A 20,428-nucleotide genomic window follows, 5' to 3' on the forward strand; every position below is an offset into this window, starting at 1 on the left:
CGTTTGTGTTATTTATTTTGTGTGTCACGCTTACATCCGAGTGATTGTCGTTTAATTGTTATGGATTTCCATTTCTTGTAATAAATAATTTTACCAAGAATTCTTCAAGTTTTGGTTTCAGTTTCAAACCATGGCATTCAAGTCATTTATTTTTAAATAAATTCTTAAATCGAATATATGTCTCTATATGTTGTTTTTTCAGAATTTAAAATTGAACCACGAAACTTATATATTGCGCTATTCTTAAATATTGAGCTTTTCCTTTTTGGCTAGGATCGCCTTGAAAGTATTACTTCAAGTAATATCTATCAGGATTTTCATCTGAATTCTATCAGCGTCTTATCTCGCTTAAATAATTTTATCAAGAATTCTTAAGTTTTGGTTTCAATTATAGTGTTATATTTAGGGCTTATTTTAAGAGAGAGTCTTATTATAAGTTTGTCGTTGTGTCTTAGGGAGAGATGTTGTTGTAGGAGAGATTGTTCGTATTTATAAAATGTTCATATATATTTTAAATGTTTCTACTTAGATGTGTAGAAGGAGTGAGGAGATAGTGTTGAGACATTGTGTAGACAGTCTTAGTGTTCATTATAGATATGAGATGTCGAGACATGTATGTAAAGACATTTTAAACCATATGATATACAAGACATATAATAACAATTTTCACTTTACCTTTTGGTAGAATTACAACACAAAGACGACGTTTATAAAAACACATGATGGGTTTATTTCTTCTCATGACCGGCCGTGGTTTTCATCATCAAGAATTCAAAGCTTGACATTCTAATTTCAAAAGTGACCGTCTCGCTTCTAGACGCTTTCCATGACGTCATACACATGTTAAAACATGTGTCTTCTTTCACGTGTTCTGGACATGCGTGTCTAAAACTTTTTCCTTTGTTTACAAAAGGAATTTTAACCTATATTCCCAGTAACCTATTTTTCCAATATGTTAAAAACATGTTTATTAAATTATCTTGTATAGTTGCATTCCTCAATTAAATTTTTCATAACAAAATTGACAACGCACATTCTTTTCTTGAAACTATTTTATCTCTAAGCTAAACAATGGTTTGTTTAACATTCCATTTTCTAATTCTCTCTCGTAATCTATTTCTAAACCTAATTTACGAGGTTTGAATTTCGTCTATTCTATTTCATTTTCATTTTAACTAAATCTCTCTATTTTTATACTTACATGAAAAGGGGACAGCCCTTATCATGTAACAATAGCTGAAGGAACTCCAGTTATATACATATAAATATTTTTTTTCATAAGTTTTTGTTTTGGTTTCAATTCCAGCTGATGCACCCAAGTCATATGAATATATTTTTTTTTTATTTTTGAAATTGCAACATTATAATGCATAAAAATCGCAACATTATAATATATAAAAATCGTTAGAACATTAACTCTTTAATAATATATACAAAATCTGCAAGAATTAAAATATATTTAAGCATACTTCACGACTGGGCTATGCCAGGCGTCCTTGCTAGCTTAGATAAATACTTCTGCAGTTTTAACAAAAGAGCTACAATAATATCAGAGCATCTCCATTTACGCTGAACATCTGCAGAATGCCAACATCAATATATTGCATATGAATGAGTCCTTTGTGGAATTTCCACAGGTCCCGCTAGTATAGATTATTACTTATTGTTATAAGCGGAAATAAAGGGAAATAACTCTAAAAGAATAAGGTTGTCCCTCCCTGGGAGATAGAACAAACAAGATAACAGACTCACATTATTTACAATTATCGTTCTTGTAAAGTTATAATTTTTTCTATTTTTAATAAAAAGTTTTTATGCTCATACAGAGTGTTCTTGCTAATTCTCATAACCAGCAATAAATGACATCATTCTTAAGAACACAACACTTATAATGTCTTCTTTTATTGTTGTCCTAATTATAATTAATAATTAATGTTATCCTATTAAATAAAATATTAAAATTACAATTAACTCAATTATGTTGTCTATATATCACTAGCAGGGAGATCAGATGTTGCCTGGGATTGAATGATGATCAATGAATGTTTTACACTCCCATATTTTTATTGTCATCGACATTGATGAAAGAGCCCATTTTTTTTAATCAATATGATTGCCTGCTCTAGTTGGGGACCCATCATGGTGCACCGAGAGGAAGCTTCACATGCCTTTCTGCAGTGACTTGTTCCACGAGACATTGTAGTCTATATTGCACTGTAGAGAACCAACCTACTATTGATTTTATAAAATTATTTTTATATTTTATTGAATTAAAGTTTAAAATGCAAAAGTCAAGTATCATGAGTCAGTTGTGCTCTAAACAAACATTCATTTCGAACGCGCACCTGTCATATCAAAGAACCTACTGTTGATTTTGTATGTCGAGTCTTTTGGCTTGTGTGGTAATAAAACTTCTCAAATGCACTTGTGATGTTAGGCTGTGTAAGATGTTAACTTTGGTCAAAATCGCCTGCTCTTTCTTTTATTGGATTATTTCGATTATCAATGCTTATCAAAGAATTTCTTTTTTTCCCCCTCTCTTTCCCACTTAGACCCCAGTCCTATTTAGAGATTAGCCTGCTTGCTTTTGATTTTGAAATGACCGGAAAATGGCAGTCTATTATTTAGAAAGGGTTATGAGAATCTTATTAACCAATTTTTTAGTTTAATTCTGGTGACTGAGATGATACTAGCTAACAGTCACTATAGACCAAGGATGATCAACGAAACCCATTCTTGATGGCCTTGTGCATAATTTGCCTTAAATGTAAATTTTTAATATTTTCTGCTAATAATTCAAAGTGTAGTATCTGTTCTCAGAATCCTAGTGACATCTGGCATTCTTGCTCATGCTAATTCGTATTAAACTGGAAGTTTTCATGAAAATTATCTCCCTTGAAAAATAATGGAACTACTAAGGGTTTTTTTTTTTTAAATACTATATATCTTATTAAATCGCCTTAATTAATATTAATTATAATAATTTTTCTGTGCAACAACACTATAATACTGAAATTCAAAAAACACAGGTTTAAAACAAAAAAAAAAAATCAATGGTATTTACTGACTTTTTGTGTCAGTTTCAACTAAAAGCAATGATATCTATTTAATTTGCACATCAGGAATACTTGAATATTACCGCATTATTTAAAAAAAAAAAAAAAAAAAAAAAAAAAAAAAAAAAGCGAATTTTCGATCTTTATTGTAAAATAACCCTTGCCATATTTCATTGGGAATATATGACATAATAACAAGGGCAGTAACTCAGTTATGCTAAAAACAAGGCAAATAACTGATATTTATGATTGTTAATGCACAATTTATTGAAATATTGGCAATAGTTGCATGCTATTTACCTCCCTTTGTAATTTTCTAGTGTTTTTTGACCCCTCCCTTTACTTAAAAATTCACCAAAAATCAGGAAATTAACCAATTTTAATGAAATTTTTAGTATTTATAAAATAATGATCACGGAATATATTGAACTCATTATTTTTATTTAAATTCTAGTGGAAATGTATTATTTTATTTAAACAAAAAATACCTTTATTAAAGTTATGGTTTTCAGTAATAAAAAAATTAAAGGAATTTATTTTTGCTTTTTTTTTTATGAAAATAAAGCATTGTAAAATTATAACAATTTAAAAACAAAATTTAATTTTTACAGGAACTTACAATAAAAGCCCCTAAATGTGTATTAATGAATTCGATATAACTCGAAGAAAAATGAATTTCTGGAAGTACCGATATTATCATTGAATTAAGCATTGATTATTTAATATTTTCACACAAAAAATTATAATAGCAAAAAATATTTCTACTGTTTTTTTTTTGTTTTTTTTTTTTTTTTAAATTACAGATTTCGCATAATTTTTATATGTAAGATTTTAATATTTTCCTTGCTTGAAAGAATGTGAAACTTTCGGCGTAACATAAGTTTTATATAACCTTGAACAATAATTAAAAAAAAAAAAATTTAATTTAAAAACCGGAACATAGAAAAATAATTGAATTAAAAAATCTTAAAAATTATACAAACGTTCAGAATAGGAGTGTTCAGATGCACGTCTGGGGGAAAAAAAGAAAACTAGCATCCCCCTTCGTCCCTTTTAATAACATGACGTCATTTTCAGTCTTTCGACTGGCTGAAATTTTGGGCGTCCGTATATTCCGTGTTTACAAACTTTTGTTTGTTGCGTTTTGCGAACAGCAGAATCACTCGGTTTTGGGCTAATTAATTTATGTTTTGTACAAACGAGGTGTTTTTTTTTTTTTTTATTTAATTCAATATCTTAGGACTTTACTAATTATCTTTGAAATAGACACAGAAAAATGATATTTATCTTTTAAAAGGATTTTTACAATGAATTTATTTAACTTCAAAATTTAGCTGAATTAGTTAGCTTGCCGTGAAAACATTTTTCATGCCTTTTTTTTTTTTTTTTTTTTTCATGTGTACAAATATTTTTTTCCTTTTGGAAATTAAGCTTAGTCTTTAATCTTTCAAATACAATCAAAAAGTAGTCGGAAACCTACAAAAAAATTATGATAAATCGGCTTTCAAAACTAGGTCTGCCCATTATTGCCCATACCTAATATTAGCATTTACAGATTACTATATATACAGTATTTCAAAATCTTATGTTGCATCCTAACATCAAACTTATGTTTATTTAATTCTACTATAATTTGGAAAGAATGGAATATGTGAATACATTTATTTCTTTAGATAATTAACTAAATTTAAAAAATAAACTTATTTATCATGTTGATTGTTATGGAGGTAGCAGAGACGACATATGAAAAATTATAATCTTTCTAGGAGAGAGGATCGGTTATTGTGGGTGTATGTATGTATGTGTATAGCTTTATTTACAAGCTAGAACATATTTTGGTAATTCATTTTTTTGTATATTATTTGGATTCTTCAAACTACTGTTCTCATTTTGAGTGCTATTTTCACATTTTGATCTCTGTAACCTCCCATCTTCTTCAGGTTATACTGTTGAACTCGGGAATCCTTTTGTTGAACTCATAAATCTGCATGGAATTTCGAACAGAACACTTTTATTTAATTCACAGGAGTACTATGCTCTCGTTTGTCAGTCAACACTTTGTAGTACTCCTAAGTAATTTTCAATTGTATTTTTCAGTTGTATACATTAAAGATTGTACTTTTAACTTTCGGGAGAATATTACTTTTACAATTGTATTTTTCCAACTACTCTAACCACTGCACCCCAGGTCCATGCAAACATTTTGTACATATTCTCAAATTTGACAAGAAGGTTCCCAAGTTTGGTTAGATATGTTAAAATAAGACTACAGCAACCAAAATATGAAAATGACACTCACAATAAGAACAGTACTCCGAAGAATCCAAATATGAATAATCAATCCTGATCTCAAAAATTCAGAAACATAATTCATTTTGGCTTTAAAATTAGCGATCAAAAAATGCTACATAGAAGCATAAAGAATAAAAGCGAACGTATTAAGATATAGTTATGACAAAATAATTTTTGCACACGTCCTTTGAAAAATAATGAAGATGGTTTTAATAATTTATTATATATTTTTTTATTATTAAATCACTTTAATTATTGTTAACAAAACTATCTTATAATATAATTATAATATATAATATATTATAATTATTGACAAAACTATCTTATAATAACATGAATAATATGAATAACACCAAATATTTATTATGACCTGTTAAAAATATAATTATGCAAATTAGGTTTACAAAGAGTTATGTTTGAGCGTTTTTGTTGCTGTATTTTTTTTTTTACTATGTATACAGAATTTCCAGATAATATAATGTATTATTGATTGAAATAACAATAAATCATTTTGATGGTCTAATACTTATGATGAATGAAAAAAAAATATTTTGTATTTATTCATTTATATATATATATATATATATATTTAAAATTGTACATTTTAGAAAGTTCCAGAATGTTCCGACACTAGGTAAGAAAACTTTTTATATACTTGGTTCAAATATTTTCACTAACAATTTCGCATTTTTTTTCCTCACCTCTTTTGCTTTCTTGTCGAATGTGATTTACAACATTTAAGCCAGTGTAATCTCAGCCCTTCTCCAGATGTGTTTTGAAATTCAGGAATCTGTATGGAATTTATTTAAACTATGGCAGCCATTCTCAGCTTTTCATCCATCATTGACCCCTCGACTTTATATATTTCTCCATTTACCTACTACTCCCATCAATACATTCATATCCATCATAAAGTAACAGAAAAACAAAAATATCAAAAAAAACTTTTTATTCTTTAGGTTTGGTATAAAAATATACATTTGTATCACAAATTTGATAAATTAACTTATTTTAGCAGACTGATTTTCAAGAACCTGTTCACATTGGGCTTGAAAACAACCATATTATAGTTAGCCAGTAAGCAGCTCTGTGGTCTGATTATGGAATTTACACTTTGATTTAGGCACAGATCGAGTAAGAGAAATTTCGGCACTTCTACACCATCAGAACCAAATTTTGCAGTTGGTAAATGGAATTTTAAAATAAAAAAAACAATGATTTCTACTGATTTGTTTTGGTCAATTCTAATAAATTTCGATTTTAGCTTCCAAATTATGCAGTCGAAATTACCTGAATATCACTGAATTATTAAAAAAATAACTTTAATCGTATTAGCAGGTGAAAAATTGCGGCAATCTTGTTTAAATCGAAACAGAAAATTACCTTGTGGGAGTTGAAAACTCTCAGCCTAACTCGATTGTCGTCTTTTAACTCAGAAGAGCGACCTAGCTACGTCACTTCCTGTTTCCCATATTTCTTCTTCTTTTGCGCTGGACTTTCAAGCAGTCAAGATGTGACAAACACCGCTCCGGTGTGGCCATGAGCCACCACCGCGTTCCTGACTAGCCAGTCAACCGCAAGTAACGTTACTCATCTTTCAATGAACTCTCATTCTTTCTATCACTTCTTTGTGTATATTTATGTAAATAAATTGCATTTCTTTTGCTGATATATAACGGTATGTTTTCGTCCTCATTATGCGACCTTTTGTCTTTTCAATTCCTCTACCATTAAATACATTTGCCATTACCCACATGGGGACGGGGTTGTCTATCACACTGCAGATGGTCCTGTCCCAAACAGATTGGTAGATCGCCAATGTGATATTTCTTCAAATGGTGACCTAACGAATGCTGAACAATCTTCGTTCCCAAAAAACATTTAAAACGTTCTCACTGTCGCAAATGTAACATGCCGTTATATCGTTAAATAATCAGCGAAATATATTCAAAAAAGAAAGAAAAATCAAAACAAAAAAACACAATTTCCAAAAAAAAAAAGGAGAAAATCTTTTTAGTTGCATTTTCAATTTAACGTCTAAACACACGTGAGTCAATTATCTATTGTCCGCCATCTTTTTTTGTTACTACTCGTGGACAGATAAATGTAAACAAATCACCTTGAAAAAAAAAAAGCTTTTTCCGTCGCAGCCTAAATAATAATAATGATAATAATAATAATAAAAGAGAACAATAACCTCCCTTTTTAACTCTCTTGTATCTTAAATAAGCAAATATGATCATTTTCTTGAAATTCTATTTTTTAATTCCTTTAATAAATAATTTTCAACCTATAGATTTTCGTAATTTTGGGATATAATCATGTTAAAAATAAGAGGAATATGTAGATACCATTGTTTTCATCTGAAATTCAGTTTTACAATTTCCGAAATTTCGTTCTGATAGTGTAGAAACACCAAAATTTCTGATAGTTGTCGTAGCTAGTAGAGTGTTTGCTACATATGCTATGATGTATCGGGGGGGGGGGCTAATCAGATTTAATACTTTCACTTGTGCATCAATTGGGGTAAACTTAACCCTGAATTTACTTCAGCAACTTTAGTGCTTATTCAGATTGGCACTTATGGCACCAATAAAAAGTAAATAAAAAAAAAAAAACACAAAACAGTCTGTATGTTGTACATACCAGCCATGGAACAAAGATGGACTATTCCAAAAATCACATAATTTTTTTTTTTTTTTTTTTTTTTTTTTATTCAATTTTCACCCCAAACAAGGCACAGTGCCACTTTGAAGCAGGGGAATTAATTAGCGGGGTCATTATAAAGGGAGAAGAGTAGAAAGATGTTTGTTAACATTACACTTGAACTTCTGCATATCATTGCAGTTGGGAAAGCAGAATCCCGGAAGGGAGTTCCAAAGACCCGCAGTTCTGGGGAAGAAACTATTGGAGTAAAAGGCTTTCTTGCACCTAGGGATCTCTACTGTAAAGGGATGAGCTTGTCGGGTTTGTCGGGGGTAGTTACGTCGGGGAGGTACAAGTGTTTGCACTTTGTCAGAGCATTCACCATTAAAGTATTTGTAGAACAGGCAGAGGGATGCAACATCTCATCGATGGGACAGAGGTTGAAGCCTAGATGACAGTTCGGGACCTATCAGGTTGGCGACTCTTTTTTGAACCCTGTCCAGGAGCGAGAGACAAGCAGCAGATGCACCAGCCCAGATGTGACAACAGTACTCCATACATGGGCGAATGTTTGCCTTATAGAGGTATAGGATACTGTCAGGCGTAAGTAGTTTTCTAGCACGGTAGAGGGAGCCAACCTTCCTTGCAGCAGCCTTGGCAATGCTCTCAATGTATCTATTCCAGTTCATATTCCCTGTAAACGTTAGACCGAGGAGTTTAAAAGAAGTACTTTCAGGCAATGTGTTCTTGGCCATTGCTATTGGTGGTAGAGAAGGTTTCTTGTAGTTATTGAAGGAAACAAGCTTAGTCTTAGCAGCATTGAATGTGACCAACCATTTTTGTCTCCATTCCACTACGGATTGGAGGTCATCCTCTAGTGTTTCTGCCATTTCCTTGAATATGTGTTCATTTGTTTTCCCCTCATATCTGTTATAGAGAGTGGTGTCATCGGCAAATATACCCATCTCCAAAACAATATTATCAGGGAGGTCGTTTATGAATATCAGGAATAATAGAGGTCCAAGGATAGACCCCTGAGGTACTCCTGCATTTATGTCATATTGTTTGGATGTATGTCCGTCGAGGACAATTTTTATTTTTCTATTAAGAAGGATTTAATTACATTATGAATTCTTCCAGTGATTCCATATGATCTAATTTTCCTTAGAAGACCATCGTGCCATACCCTGTCAAAAGCCTTAGATATATCAAGGGCCACCGCTCTACCCTCCCCTGTTTTATCCAATGAACGGTATATACGTTCAGAAACTACAGTTAAGATATCTGCTGTTGAATGGGCTTGCCTGAATCCATATTGTTTGTCAGTCAGAAATTTAGCAGCTGTTAGGTGCTGGACTAGGGCTTGATTAACTAAGGACTCAAATATTTTGGCGAAAAGCGGGAGGAGGCTAATGGGGCGATAATTTAGTGGGTCAGTTCTTTCACCAGAATTCTTGAAGACTGGTACCACAGAGGCGGTTTTCCAGCAGTCTGGAAAACAAGATTCGTTAAGGCATTTATTGTAAAGTTTGGACAGAACTGGAGCAACCTCAGCAGAGCATTTTTTTAATAGCACAGCCGGGATGAGATCTGGTCATGTGTGCTTTTGAGGTGTCTAGGTTTTTTATAATAGCATGTACCTGAGAAGGGGTGATTTTCAAATCGTCAAGTGTGGCGTCTGTTCGCAGAGGAAAATCAGGGAGTGAGTGGTGTACCGAGTTCAGTGTGGAGTTTGAGGCAAACCGACTGGCAAGCAGATTAGCCTTGTCAGTTGCCGTGCAAGCAACCTCATGATTGTTTGTTAGTGGGGGAATAATTGACTGTCCATTATTAACTACGCTGTTGTAGATTTTCCAAAAATCCCGAGTTCCTAATTTCTGTGCTTCGATGCGCTTTCTGGTGGTTTCAGAGTAATCTGTCTTAGCTGTGTCTATCACTCTCTTACAATTATTTCTAGCTTCTATAAACTTCTGTTTATTTGAGCTGGACTTATGTCGGTTGAATCTGCGGAACGCATGCTGCCTTTGACAAATGGCAGCTGCACAAGCAGAAGTAAACCATTGGGGAGAGTGGGGCTTGCTATAGTATTTCCGTGCGGGAACATGTGCTTCAATAGCAGTTTTGAACCATTCAGTTGTCTCATTTGCACACTGTTCCGCTGGAAGAGTAAAGATATTTTGCCATGGGGCATCTCTGATGAGCTCCCTGATGGCTTCCCAATCAGCCTTTTTGTAATACCTCGTTGTTTTGAGTAGTGGGTCTTCAGTTTTAGGGCGAGAATTTAGGCTGATTTCTACCATTATCACAGCGTGATCAGCATTCCCGAGTGGGCTGTGGGCATTTGTTGTACAGTCATTGGGAACCGTTGTCAGAAAGAGATCTAGAAGTGCTAGTCTGGGAAACGTGTCGGAAATGTAACCAACTGAGATAGGGAATGAGATATAGAGAAGCTATGAGTTGTGCTACCAGCTACATCTGTGTGATTTGAGAATCCTAGCCAGTTACTGTGGTGGACATTGAAGTCACCAAATACATGTATTTGTGCGCTAGTATCAAGGGAGAGTGCTATATCTATGCTGTCTGAGACTTTGTTTATTAGGGTACAGTCTCGGTTTGAGGGAGAGCGGTAGAGAAAATACAAGTAGCTAATATTGTGTTGCATATTTAGTCTGAAACACATAAAGGCCTGGCCCTCTGATTCTAGTTTTATTTCTCTAGTCAGGGGAAGGGTGTTTCGAATATAGACTCCAAGTCCATGCATATGTCTGTCCGAGTCCTTACGGTAGAGTGGGAGATAACCAGGCATGTTAAAGTGGTTAGAGAGAATGGAGGAGTGAAGGTTAGTTTCACTTAATGCTAAGATATCCGGGGTGTTTACAAGGAGAAATGACTTAACATCATCTAAGTTAGTTTGATCAAGTAGTTTTTTCATTGTTCAAGAAAATCAAATTTTACTCTGTGCCTATAAGGGGGGAGGGGAGAAAATACTGGTGATGGTAAAATCAAGGGCACACTACCGATTTTCATTTCACAGTTTGTTTGTTTTTTTTTTTTTTTTGATAATGTTGGAAAGACAGCGGAAATGTAAGATTTAAAAATAAAGAATAATTTCTTAACATAACATGTATTTTTTGCAATTTTAATTTTAATTTTTTTCAATAAATAAAATTTTCAAATTATGAAAACATTTTTTAGAAGGGTCATTTTATAAAAAGTTAAAAACAAAATTGGAAGAATATTAAAATGGCTTCGACCTTCACTTATTGATAAAAAAGCAGTAATTTTTTTTTTTTTTTTTGAAAATTAAAAAAAATTGATCAATTTTTATGATTTTTGGAATATACCATCTTCATTCCGTGACAAGTAGGTACAATATAAGTTTTTCTTCATTTTTGTGTATCACCATCATTGAATAAGCACCACAATTTGTTATAAGTATTGTTTTCAGGCATTAATTAAATCGTGTCTTTTGACTTATACAAACAAAATTACGACAAAGAAATTAAACTTTTGATAGAATGTAAAGATTAAGCAAATATAGTTTTTACAGCCACACTTTACTGACCACAGAAAATTTCCGTGATTGTCTGAAATTTACATTGAATTGAGAAAAATATTTTTAATTATCATTATTGTACTTTGAATATCTATTGAGTTGGCATGCTTTCCAGCTGACTACTATATGGTCGTCTTCAAGTCCAATGTAAACAAGTTCTTGATGAGCCGTCCCCTTAAGTAATCCAATTTACTAAATTTCTACTACTAACAGTTACTACGATATTGTCCACTTGACTTCCAGAGATTCATTAATCCTTATCCTCGAGTGGCCTCTGCACCTTGTGATTTTTTGGGGAGAAGGAGGAACCCAAATACCAAGATTAGAAACATAACTGAGTTCATGTAATTCATTTTCATTTGGAAATCTTGATGGTTGCCAAATGGCAATCTTGTTCAACTATGGCTTTCATGTGATCATTGTTGATCATCTTTAACCAGCCAGACCAAGGAGCATCACTCATTAAAACATTTCCTTTTCAGAATGGAGCAAACCATTTCTGGCATGCCCATGTGGCATACTTTTATTTGGATTTCTGTAGCTTTTTCTTTCCCCCCCCCCCCATTTCTGCAGTAAAAGATGTTGGCAGTGCTGTGTTTGATCTCCCATTTCAAGGCCTAAAATACAAGCAAAAACATAAGAACTCAGACTTATTAGCCACTGAGAGTTAAAATGGAATTGAAAAGGGTGAGATAAAATGTAAATGCCACCAGGACAGTTCTTTTTCCAGTTTTCAAATCTTAGATCAGCATTACTCCAACCAATGTTGTGCATACTTTAAGTGACATTAACCCTAACCCTGACAGAGAAATTAAAAATAAGGTAAAGGCCTGTTGTTAAGCGTTACAATGGCAGCAGAAAATAAAATGAATGAAATGGTTTTATGAGGTACTAGCATTTCATCCTGGCATTGCCCGGGTGTTTGGAGGTGTATGCTGAACAAAAAAAAAAATGGTCAATTATTTTTAACTTTGACCCCTATTATGACCCCTTAACATTTATTGTTTTGGGCTCAAATCAAGTTAAGTTAGATCCATGTCCAAGGAACCTATATCTAAAATTTCAAGTGTTTAGACCCCAAATTGTCAGAGGAGTTTGGTAGAGTTCTCAAAGGTCAAATCGTTGAACTTTGACCCCTTAATAGCCAAATTTATGGCCGAAAACCGATCACATAGATTTTCCCAAATCTTAGTACCCTGTATATCAAATTTCGAGTCTGTAGACTAAAAATTGAGTTATTGCATAGGGAAATGCACACAGACAAACATGTCCACTTTTATAGATATATTAATTATTCTTGTTGGTTCAAATTCGATAATACAAAAACTGATGAGATTTTCAAACTTGCATTTACCTCTTGCAACACCAAGTGCAGGATTTGAAGAATAGGAATATGTCATGAGTTGGCGAGAAAGATGACATTAAAAAATGAATAAACTTTGGTTGTGTCCAAAAAATTCAATGCATAAAGTTAACATGCTGGAAGTAGATTCGGTTTACCTAAATATGGAGTGGAAGTCAGTGAACATGAAGCGAAATACAAAATCATATGGAAATAATTTATTTCAAAAAATTATTTTAGTTTTAACAATTCTTGTGCCATCATGACACAATAAAAAATAATAAACTTTCATTTTTTACATTTTTATAAATAGTTTTTTTTTTTTTTTTGCTTTAACATTTGTGTTATCACAAAAAAAAAAACTAAGGATAATTTTTATTATTTACATTTCTATAAATGTCTTTTTGAAATAATATATTTATGTCTTTCACAAGTTTTATCGCAGAATTTTGTCATAAATAATGTATGAAAATTTTTTATTAATACTTGTGTTAGCAAAAAAAAAATATTTTAAACATTTATATAAAATAAGTTTTTTAAAATGAATTAAATGGAATTTTGTCATAAGTTATGTATTACTTTTTTTTAAATAAAACATTTCCATATGAATATATTTTAAATATTAAAAATAATATTTAGAAAAATGTAAAAAAATAAGTTTTTTTATTGTTTCATGATAAAACAAGACATGGTTCCATATGGTTTCGTTTTTGTTTCACGTTTAGTGAGTTCCATTCTATATTTAGCTAAACCAAGTTCATTTCCAGTGTCTTTACTTTGCATACAAATTTCTGGATATAACTCGAACCTTTTGATCCACCCAATAAATATTAATAGAAAAATCATTCAAAACTTCTTTGCTGTTTGTATTAAACTTACTAAAATCTAAATTTCTTAATATATTTACCTTTTTATTTTAATTTTTTAATTTCTTTTTTACAAAACCTGAAATAGTGACTGATTGAAACTGAAAATAATACAAATTAATTAAAAAAAAACTTAATAGAAGTTCAGGAGTAGAAGTACATGGTGGGGTGGGAGTCTTACTAATAAATATGAATAATATAAATAAAATTCTGTTGTACATTTTTTGTACCCAGCCAACAATAGATAAATTAACTAGCATCCTTATGTATTGTAATAAAATGATTTTTATGTTTATTTTATAAAGTGAGGGAGCTCAAAATCTCAATGACCTAAATTGTGTTAATTCGTCATCGGAAGAATCTATATTAGTGAGCAACTTACTCGAAAATCCTGTTGCATACATGGCGCTCCCAGATTCTCCCTCAGCGCAGACTTCAACATGTAAGTAATTTTTATTTATTTCTAAAATTTAATAGAAATCTACTGTTTATAAGCACAGAGAAAATGAAATTCAAAATATGACAGAATATTCATTTATTTAAAATTTCTAATTTTTGGCTTATACCAATGTCCTCATCAGCAATGTTTAGAATATACTTTTTTTTTCCTTACTTGCCATAAGTACCATGGTGTTGTTCGGCTCAGTCTTTAGTTGTCAGAGAAAGGAGTTGTATCTAAACGGTGGATTTCTATTGATTTTAACATGTGCGCATGATCGAGCATTTACCCACTGAACTGGACGATACAACCTCTATTTTCAACATTCGACAGCTAGAGACTGCGCCGAACAACACCATGTCAAGTATTAATGCTGGAGTCTCTCAGGGGTCCATCCTGGGTCCAACTCTCTTCCTGATCTACATTAATGATCTTCCAAATCACATCCTTACATCATTTGTAGACATTTATGCTGATGACACTACTATCTATGGTAGCACATCTAAGACCATAAACAACCAAGTTCTCTCTGATTCTCTCTCCTCTGATCTTGAGCATGTGGTACAATGAGGAAAGGAGTGGCTGGTTACTTTTAATGCATCTAAAACCAAGCTTTTATCTTTACATCATCAATGCTCTGATCCCCATCTGGCATCAATTAAAATGAATGGCTCTCGTCTTGGGGAAGCCTCATGTTTTGACAAGCTTCTGGGCTTGACTTTTACTCCTGATCTTAAATGGAACACATACATTAAATCCGTTGCCAAGGCCGCTGGAAAAATGGTGGGATCCTTCTATCAATCCAATAGATATCTCACTGCTGATGCAATTCTGTATCTATATAAGAGCCAGGTACATCCAAGGATGGAGTACTGTTGCCACATCTGGGCAGGAGCTGCTAGAAAGGACATCCTGCCTTGATAGAGTTCAAAATAGACTTCGTAGCCTCGTAGGGGATGTCCTTTTCTCTTCCCTGCAACCTCTTTCTCACAGAAGAAATGTTGCGAGTTTGTCTCTGCTTTATCGTTATTTTCATGGAAAGTGTTCGGCTAAGCTCCAATCTATGGTCCCCCCTCACCAAACTTTCACAAGAAACACCCGTCTAGCAGAACACTCTATCAATAATTTTCGCCGCTCTTTATCTGTACCTAAACCTAAACGTGAATTCCATGAGTAAAGCTTCTTTATTAGAACTGCACGCCTATGGAATTGTCTTCCGTTTTCCTGCTTTCCAGCTGATTACAATATGGTTATCTTCAAGTCTAACGTAAACAAGTTTTTGATGAGCTGTTCCATATAAGTTAATAAATGTACCAAATTTCCATTACTAACGATTACTATATTGTCCAATTTCTACTGTACACTCTTTAACCCTTATCCTCGAGTGGCATCAAGGCCTTGATAAGTGGTGATTTCTATGTAAAAAAAAAAAAAGAAAGAAAAATGTGTTGAAGTTCTGATTTTTTTTTTAGTAAGGGATGATTGTTTATATTATACTTGTATTGATCGAACTATTGTTTTCATTTTGAGTGTTATTTGTGCAACGTTTCAGTTGGTTTGGCCTTCGACCGTCCTCAGACATGTTGGTTGTTCTTTTTCAAACAACTAACATGCCTGAGGATGGTTGAAGACAAACCGACTGTAATGTTGCACAAATAACACTCAATACAAGAAATAAAAGAATGTATTGTCTAAACATTCCTGATGAGGGCTTTGGTATAAGCTGAAAATTTTAAATAAATGAATGCTTATTAAAAATAAAAATATCACACATTTGATCTTTTAACCGTCATATTCTGAATTTTTTTTTTTTTTTTTTTTTTCTTTGGTCCGCCGACTTAGTCGGATTTGGGCATTAGAATTCACCCTCGTCCCTTCATCCTCAAAATTCTCAATAACTACTCATTATATTTTTCTGAAATTTTGCATAAAGTTACATTTCCTCCCTTGGGTAGTTGTAACATTCTTGGATTTTTGATAAAAATTCTTGTCCTCAAATGGTCAAAAGAGGTCAAAATGGTCCAAAATAGCAGTTTTTGGAACATAGAATCGTTTCTGACCATTAGATTTTGCTGAAAATTACTCAAAAGCAAGATCACATGGATATACATTTGGAAATGTAATATTTGATTCTGGGAAAATTCTGGGGCTTGAGCTCCAATGTGTTTTAGGGGTGAAAAACATACCTTTTGGGGCTAATTTTTATTTTTCTCCTAAAATTAAACTCATCAGTCAGGGGACAATATAGTTTTGGGCTTGTTTTTTTTTTTTTTAAAGTTATGTGCAACTATTTTTTTTGCCATTTGACTTGATATTTGTTATTGCTAATATCCCCAACAAAGAAGAATAACAGTAAGGGTTGAAGATATGTGTTGCATGGAGAGAAATGCTATGAGAATGATACCATGGATGTGTAATGTGAGTCTTAAAGACAAGCTTAGATCTAATGACCTCAGAGGAAGATTCAATGAGAACAGTACAGGGAGATGTGTGAAGAACAGGAGACTTTGTTGGTTTTGTCACATTGAACAGTATAGAAAAAAAGAACTTCTGCCATTACTTACCTGCAGAGTGTTTTACCACTGTCGGTCAAGGGAAGAGTCTACGGACATATCTGTGCAGTGTAATGATATATGGAAGGGAAACAAGGATAGCAAGGGTTGAGGATATGTATTGCATGAAAAGAAATGCTTAGATTTGACAACCTCAGAGGAAGATTAAATCTAGACAGTATACGGAGATATGTGCAGAACAGGAGACTTCATTGGTATGGTCACATTGAAAGAATGGATGAGTTTTATGGTTATGTAGAACAGTTAAGGTAGTAGGCTCAGTTCACATGAGATAGCTAAGGAAAACATGGGTGGAAGGAATAAGAATAGACTTGAGAGAAAGAGGGATAAAACCTGGCCAGAGATAGATTAGTTTGGAATTGAATTTCTGAAAGCTGTCCAGTGCGTGTTAGCAGGTAAAATGGATATTAAAGCGAATATGGTGAATGACTTACAGTGAGTAACAAGTCGGAAACTAAAATATAGGTACATCTTATAACGTTAAGAAGGATATTTTTCATAAGGATAGGTTAAAAAAGTGGAAAATTCCTTTAGAATTTTTAAGTTTACAGTTAGAACTATGTTCCAAGCTATTACAAACAGGAAATTGCTAGTGATATACAGCAAATAAGCTGATTAAATCTTTCTCATCTTATTGAATCCTAGAGAGAATGGTAGGATTTTAATTAACTACATTTAACTATGGGCAGAGTTTGGAGTAGTGTGTGTATATATATATATATATATATATATGGCAATTTCGCTATTGGTACTCTTGCATAATTTGACCCGAATTCTCGTGATTTCCCGTCAAGCCCGGATCAGGCGAGACCGGCAATCATCGGTGTCAGCCGAGCGTTGTTCAAATGTTGAAACGCTAATTCGACTTTAAAAAGTTAAATTTTTTTTATGTTTTTAGTAATTTTTTATTTTATGATTAGTTATTTTTAATGATTTATTTAATTTGAATATTTCTTTTTTTTGTACTTCAATTTCTGGGAGTTTGCTTAGCCAATGAAAAAGCAATATGTAAATGAAAACAGACGACATTCGGATTGGAAGAAATCGACTGAACCCCCAAAAAGTTGACAAACAACTATATTTTCAGACTCGCCAGACAGAAAAATGACAGGCAAGGAAATAAATCTGTGCATGCTAGAAAAACAAATGGAAACGCTGATGCAGAAAATCTCATATTGTAAGGAAAAGAAATTGCTTTCCCAGGAGCTTCTGGGTACATTTTACTTAAATTTATGTGGAGACAAAAATTTGGAAACGATCCTTTTGTCTCCATCATAAATCACATTTCCATAAGCTACCCGGTTGGGGGGGGGGGTTCTTTCCATTTCCTCTACCCCATCACCTCACTCTTTGCTGTCGATGGCCGATCAACAGTCGACCGAAGTAAAAGATTCCTAAGGAAATATCCTCATCTCAAAAGAGTTCTTCCGCCGGCAATTAACAACCGTAAAAAAAAATTTTTTTAAAAATCACTATTTCTTGAAAAAAAAAAAACAAACATGTTTTTCTATTTCTGTGTAATCCCCCCACCCCTAAAAAAAAAGCAACCTGACTGAACAAAGTCTTGAAAATTAAAATAAAAAACAAGAAAAAAAATACTGTTAAAGAAAAACAAAAAAATTGTACTTACACCTAACATTTATACGGGTAAAAAAACTTTTCTTGAAGATAACAATATTTACATAATTTGCTGTTGATAAATATTTTGCAAAAAAAAAAAAAATAAATAAATAAATACTAAAATAAATTAAATAAACATATTTGCTTTTTTCAAGGTAGATTTTTTTATCTTTTTGATAATTTGCATTTGTATTTTTTTTTGGGGGGGGGGGTGCTTTTTTCCTTAGTCTGCATCTGTTACGTCACTCGGCTGACACCGATGATTGCCGGTCTCTCCCCAATCCGGGCTTGACGGGAAATCACGAGAATTCAGGTCAAATTATGCAAGAGTACCTCCTTATCCTGTGGGAGGGATTAACAATGTATGTCATTAATTAGCTAAACTAAATATCACATGTATATATAAAAAAAATACCCTATAATACAAATTCCATGTATTTTAGCCTGACAATTCCCTACAGAGATTCAATGCAGAAGCCTGTGTAGCTTAAAGTAAAGATTGAAAATCGCTACATAAAATATTACCTCTTTACTGGCGGGACTTGTGGAAATTCCACAGAGGACTTGTTCATATGTAATATATTGATGTTGGCATTCTGTAGATTTTCAGTGTAAATGAAGATGCTCTGATATTATTGTAGTCTTTTGTTAAAACTGCAAAAGTATTTATCTAAACTAACAGGAACGCCAGGCAAAGCCCAGTTATAAAGTACACTAAAATATGATATTTTAATTCTTGCAGATTTCATATATATTATTATTATTATAGAGTTAATGTTCTATCAATTTTTATATATTATAAAGTTGCGATTTAAAATATACATATGTTCATATGACTTGGGTGCATTAGCTTGAATCGAAACAAAAACTTATGAAAAAAATATATGTATGTATATATAACTTGAGTTCTTTCAACCATAACCAGAACCAAAACTTATGAAGAATTCTTGATAAAATTATTTATAAAAAAAAATAGATGACTTAAGTGCCATCAGCTATCATTGAAACCAAAACTTATGAAGAATTCTTAGTAAAATTATTTATGACAAGAAATGGAAGTACATAACAATTAAACGACCCGGATGTAAGCATGACACAGAAAATAACACACTCGCTATCATATTAATATACAGATAATATTTTATGTGTATATATATATATATATATATATATATATATATATATATATATATATATATACACTTTTAATTTTTTTACTGCTTTTTTTTGCAGGGAACAAAAACTCATGTTTATCAAAAAAATTATTGTTTCGGCCCATATTAATATAAACATCACTATATTTTAATTTTCCTTAGTACGGGCCATCTTTAATGCTCAGGTATCCCGAAAAAAAATGAACAAAGGGCTATCTTCAAATTGAAAGTATTTATAGTACTATTGAACTGTTTAAGAGGACGTTAAAAATTTAATTTTAGAAAAGAAAATTCCTATGTAACTTTACACTTTATCACCGAAGTTAAGCAACATTGAGCCTGGCCAGTACCGGATGGGTGACCATTTGGGAAGGATAGATGCTGTCTGTACCGCGCCAACATAGAAATTTCCAGGTTGGTATCTGGGCCACATTAATTCACTGGGAGAGATTCATCTCTAGTCTTCATTAACACATGCATCTAGGAGAAGGAAACTCTGATGTAAAAACCTGCGGTCTACTGTATGCTCTGTCTTGTGGCAGTCATCTGCACCGACAGAGGTTAGCAATAATACCAAAAAGTGTGGTTGGTTCTACACAAAGCCTTCACCACGATAAACAAATCATCTGTGTGGATTTCTGAGCAACTTGTTTGTTGTGGCGGAAGCTCATATGTTGAAATTGACGGGAGAGTCCATTATATATGCTCGGTGGAGGGCACCTATAGTATTATTAAACATTTTTAAAACTCAACGCTTTCAAAATAAAATTAGAAGATTGTGTGTAAAATTCCTATCAACTACATTCAGCAATTATGAAACATCCACGATTAAATAGCTTGGCATGAACAAAATTATTTGCAGTGATATTTTACACTCCATGAAA

At 32.6% G+C, this 20,428-nt stretch overlaps 1 protein-coding gene across 5 annotated transcripts in view; it reads left to right on the forward strand.

Annotated features, from left to right (window-relative positions):
* The window catches only part of LOC145278044 (uncharacterized), a 171,082-nt gene that overhangs the window by 111,509 nt on the left and 39,145 nt on the right, over positions 1 to 20,428 (forward strand). For all 5 annotated transcript variants that reach the window (XM_080130267.1, XM_080130266.1, XM_080130269.1 and 2 more), the window contains exons 20-21: positions 5,957 to 5,982; positions 14,064 to 14,200. In XM_080130267.1, coding sequence (XP_079986393.1) covers positions 5,957 to 5,982; positions 14,064 to 14,200 — 163 coding nt within the window. The remainder of the gene's footprint in view (positions 1 to 5,956; positions 5,983 to 14,063; positions 14,201 to 20,428) is intronic.

Source organism: Euprymna scolopes, chromosome 6 (genome assembly GCF_053919585.1).
Source record: "Euprymna scolopes isolate OS-2025 chromosome 6, ASM5391958v1, whole genome shotgun sequence".
Classification (NCBI taxonomy): Eukaryota; Metazoa; Mollusca; class Cephalopoda; order Sepiida; family Sepiolidae; genus Euprymna; species Euprymna scolopes.